Source organism: Tupaia chinensis, unplaced genomic scaffold (genome assembly GCF_000334495.1).
Source record: "Tupaia chinensis unplaced genomic scaffold, TupChi_1.0 Scaffold000659_1, whole genome shotgun sequence".
In the NCBI taxonomy this organism is placed as follows: Eukaryota; Metazoa; Chordata; class Mammalia; order Scandentia; family Tupaiidae; genus Tupaia; species Tupaia belangeri.
Genome location: NW_006160181.1, coordinates 428,632 through 431,929, shown reverse-complemented (window position 1 = coordinate 431,929; position 3,298 = coordinate 428,632). Strand labels below are relative to the sequence as shown.

Here is a 3,298-nt window from a genome sequence, read left to right as displayed (position 1 = left end):
AAAAACCCCCAAAAAAAAAAAAAAAAAAAAAAAAAGAACGTAGCTTCTGCAATGGGGCTGAAAGGAACAGAATCAAGAAACAGCAAAGGAAGATAAAGAATGAACGACAGCTGGGCTGATACTGAGACGGAAGGAGGCCCAAGAAACAAGATGTCTCTTGTTATTCACTGAATGCTTACTCTGTGAGAAACACTGCACATGTCATTGTGTGTGTATGTATCATTTTCTCTAATCCTCCTGCATTGTTGCAAGACATGTTTCATTGTCCCCATTTTACAAATGAGAAGACAGATTTGGAGAAGCTTAATAAAGTCAGGTGGCAGGACCAGGATTTGAACTCAGTCTTCTGTTATCTGCCGTAGCGTAATGCCTCCCTTAAGCCTCATGCCACTTAAACACTTCAGGGTCTTCCTTAAAACCGTCAGATCAAACCTCTGTATCTGGCTTTGTGAGAGGGTACTAGACTGGGAGTCCTGTTTTGGTTCTGCTACCTGCCATTCAACTGCTAAGAGCCTATTTCACGTTACGGTCCGGCAGATACTTGTCATCAAGGTCTGATAACGCTCTGGAGCTGGGGAAGGCCAAAGTTACGAAAAAGGTGAATCTAGTTGGGAGAACAGGAAGAGACATGGAAGGACAGCTGAGCGAGGTGAGAGAAACCGATCAGGAAAAACTGGAAGGAGTAACGGGGGAAAGGGAGACCAACAGATGGTGTAATAGTTATGTTGCTGGACTCCTATGTGGTCAACCGCAGTGCAAATCCTGGACCTGGTGGCTTAAAGCTCACACCAGGCACATGTGCATGCATGCCCAAGATCCTGAGAGGAGAATGGAGAAGAGATTGCAGTGTGGCCATCCTCCCCGGGGGTGATTTCTCATCTTCTGTCTCTTCTGGCTAGTGCACACACCCTACGGCAAAAATCTCTCTTAAAGAAAAAATATGGGACCAGCAGTTAGTGTAAGGGCTATGTCGCTAGATTCCCATGTAGTCGACTGTGGTTCGAGTCCTGGATCTGGGGGCTTAAACTCACACTAGGCATGTGTGCGTGTGTGCCCAAGATCCTGAGAGAAGAATGGAGAAGGGATTGTAGTGTGGCCATCCCCCCTGGGGGGTGATTTCTTGATTTCTGTCTCTCTGTCTTTCTGGCGGGCGCACGTGCCCCATAACAAAAAAAAAAAAAAAAAGAAAGAGAGAGCAGTTGACGTAATGGCTATGTCGCTGAACTCCCATGTAGTTGATCGTGGTTCAAATCCAGGACCTGGTGGCTTAAACTCATGCTGGGCATGTGTGCATGCATGCCCAAGATCCCAGGAGGAGAATGGGGAAGAAGGGATTGCAGCATGGCCATCTCTCTCAGGGGTGATTTCTCGCTTTCTGTCTCTCTGGCCAGTGCACACGCCCTGAGGAAAGGAAAGAAAGAAAGAAAAGGAAGAAAGGAAGGAAGAAAGAGAGAGAGAGAGAAAGGAAGAGAGAAAAGAGTAAATGGGGAAGCTCAGCGCCTGGGGGATTCACTCACCAGACTTGTAGTTTGATCTTCTTCCCTTCTATATCCACAGTGCGGATCTTGAAATCAATTCCTAGGGGTGAAGGATAGACACTGGGATGTGTATGTGTGAGCATGTAAAAGTTTATGGGGGGGCCAGCGAGTGGCTTGGTGGTTAAGCCACTGGACTCCCACATGGCCAATTGCAGTTCGAGTCCTGGACCTCGCATCTTGCTTTCTCACTTTCCCTCTCTCTCTGGTGAGTGTGTGTGCCCTACAGCAAATTAAAAAATAATACATAAAATTAAATAGTTCTTTAAGAAATGTGTATGGGGGAGGACAGACTGGGGTGCAGCAGAGGCAGCACCAGAAATTCTGCGGGAGAGCAATCTTGTTGGAAGTGTAGAACTGGAATTTTCTGGAAGCTCCATTTGTATAGCAAGCATACTATTTGGCCTAGGTTTTATAGATTTTGGGGGGGAGGAAAAAGTGATGAAAATTCTACAGGGAGGTTAAGGCCCCCAACCCCCTCTTGGGTTCCCTTAGCTTTGCTGGCTGGCAACTCTCTAATTCAGCCTCTGTCTCCCCAAAATATTACCACGTTCCTCCTCCCTCCTGTTTTGTTAGAATCCTCCACTCAGTACTTCACCGGCTTTGGCTTTCCTCGCTCTAGGGGGTAAAGAATAAGGAAAAGGCAGCTGATGCCATTGGATGCGATTTAACTAGAGGAACAGGCTTGGAACTAAAGAAGCCTGAGGCTACACAGAAGTCCTCCTAGGACTGAGTTAGGAAAAAAGGGGCATTTTTCCTTCCTCTTTGTAACCAGAATTGTCTTGAGACACCCTGTCTTATTTCCCAGGCCAGAGGAGAAAGATGGGGGGGGGGGACAATGTTCTCCTTATTGAAACTTGGGCACCTCCCTCCAGCCTGCTGTTGGCCCCGGGGAGGACGATGAGTCACCAGGCTGACTCAGAGACCCCAAAAGTCCCCTCATTCCCACCCTCCTCAGCCGACTGCAAATCCATGATCCCAGTCCCTGGGCCATCCTCCAGGAAGCCCAGCCTCTCCCTCACCCTCCCACCCCTACCAGGTGAGGGGCAGGGAGTCTGAGGAGTGGATGGTAAGCTGGGGATGGCCATGGGACAGAAAGGCTGGCAGAGCTGGGAGACAGCTGCTGGCGAGAAGGAGACAGGAAATGTGGACAGTGGACCAAGAGACTTCTAGGTGGATGGGGGTGGGGGAAGAGGAGCCTTGAGGGGAAAGAAGGGTTCGTGTCCGTTTGGGGAGACTAGCAAGGTGGTACCAAGAAGAGGCTGGCAGCAAAAGAACAGTTACCTGGAGGCCTCAGAGAGCTCAGAGGTTTAGGTACCATCCAGAGGCGGGTTTGGGGGATGGGTCTGAGACAGAGGCTGAGGGACTGGAGTTGGGAGCCTTACTCTAGACTGAAGGAAAAGTAGGGTCACGAGGAATCCCGGAGCCTGAGGATGAAGGCGCGGGGCAGTGGGGGTCTGGGACACGCCGGTAGGCTCACCGATGGTGGAGATGTAAGTGCTGTTGAAGTTGTCCTCTGCAAAGCGAATGATCAGACAAGTCTTGCCCACCCCCGAGTCCCCGATGAGCAGCAACTTGAAGAGGTGGTCGTAGGCTTTGGCCATGGCGGACACTGGGGCGCCGGGGGAGGGGTGGGGAAGCGCCCGGCAGGGTAGGCGGGATTGGAGGGTTGGCAGACAGGGCGGCCGGAGCCCAGGCCAGGAAGTTTTCCTCCCTCTCCGCCCAGGCTCCGGGAAAGAGGAGAGGCGGCCCCTCCGGACTGC

General features: G+C 50.9%; 1 protein-coding gene across 3 annotated transcripts in view; it reads right to left on the bottom strand.

The window, feature by feature from the left end:
• Nucleotides 1–3,272, bottom strand: part of RAB13 (RAB13, member RAS oncogene family) — a 6,002-nt gene extending 2,730 nt beyond the window's left edge. The window contains exons 1-3 of one of the 3 annotated variants that reach the window (XM_014592133.2): nt 3,016–3,128; nt 2,820–2,926; nt 1,518–1,578 (exon numbers count right to left, since the gene is read on the bottom strand). In XM_014592133.2, coding sequence (XP_014447619.1) covers nt 1,518–1,578; nt 2,820–2,856 — 98 coding nt within the window. In that variant the 5' untranslated portion in view covers nt 2,857–2,926; nt 3,016–3,128. Of the gene's footprint in view, nt 1–1,517; nt 1,579–2,819; nt 2,927–3,015 lie in introns of all 3 variants that reach the window. The other 2 variants (XM_014592134.2, XM_006159803.3) reach the window with 2 other exon arrangements.
• Nucleotides 3,273–3,298: the final 26 nt, after the last annotated feature.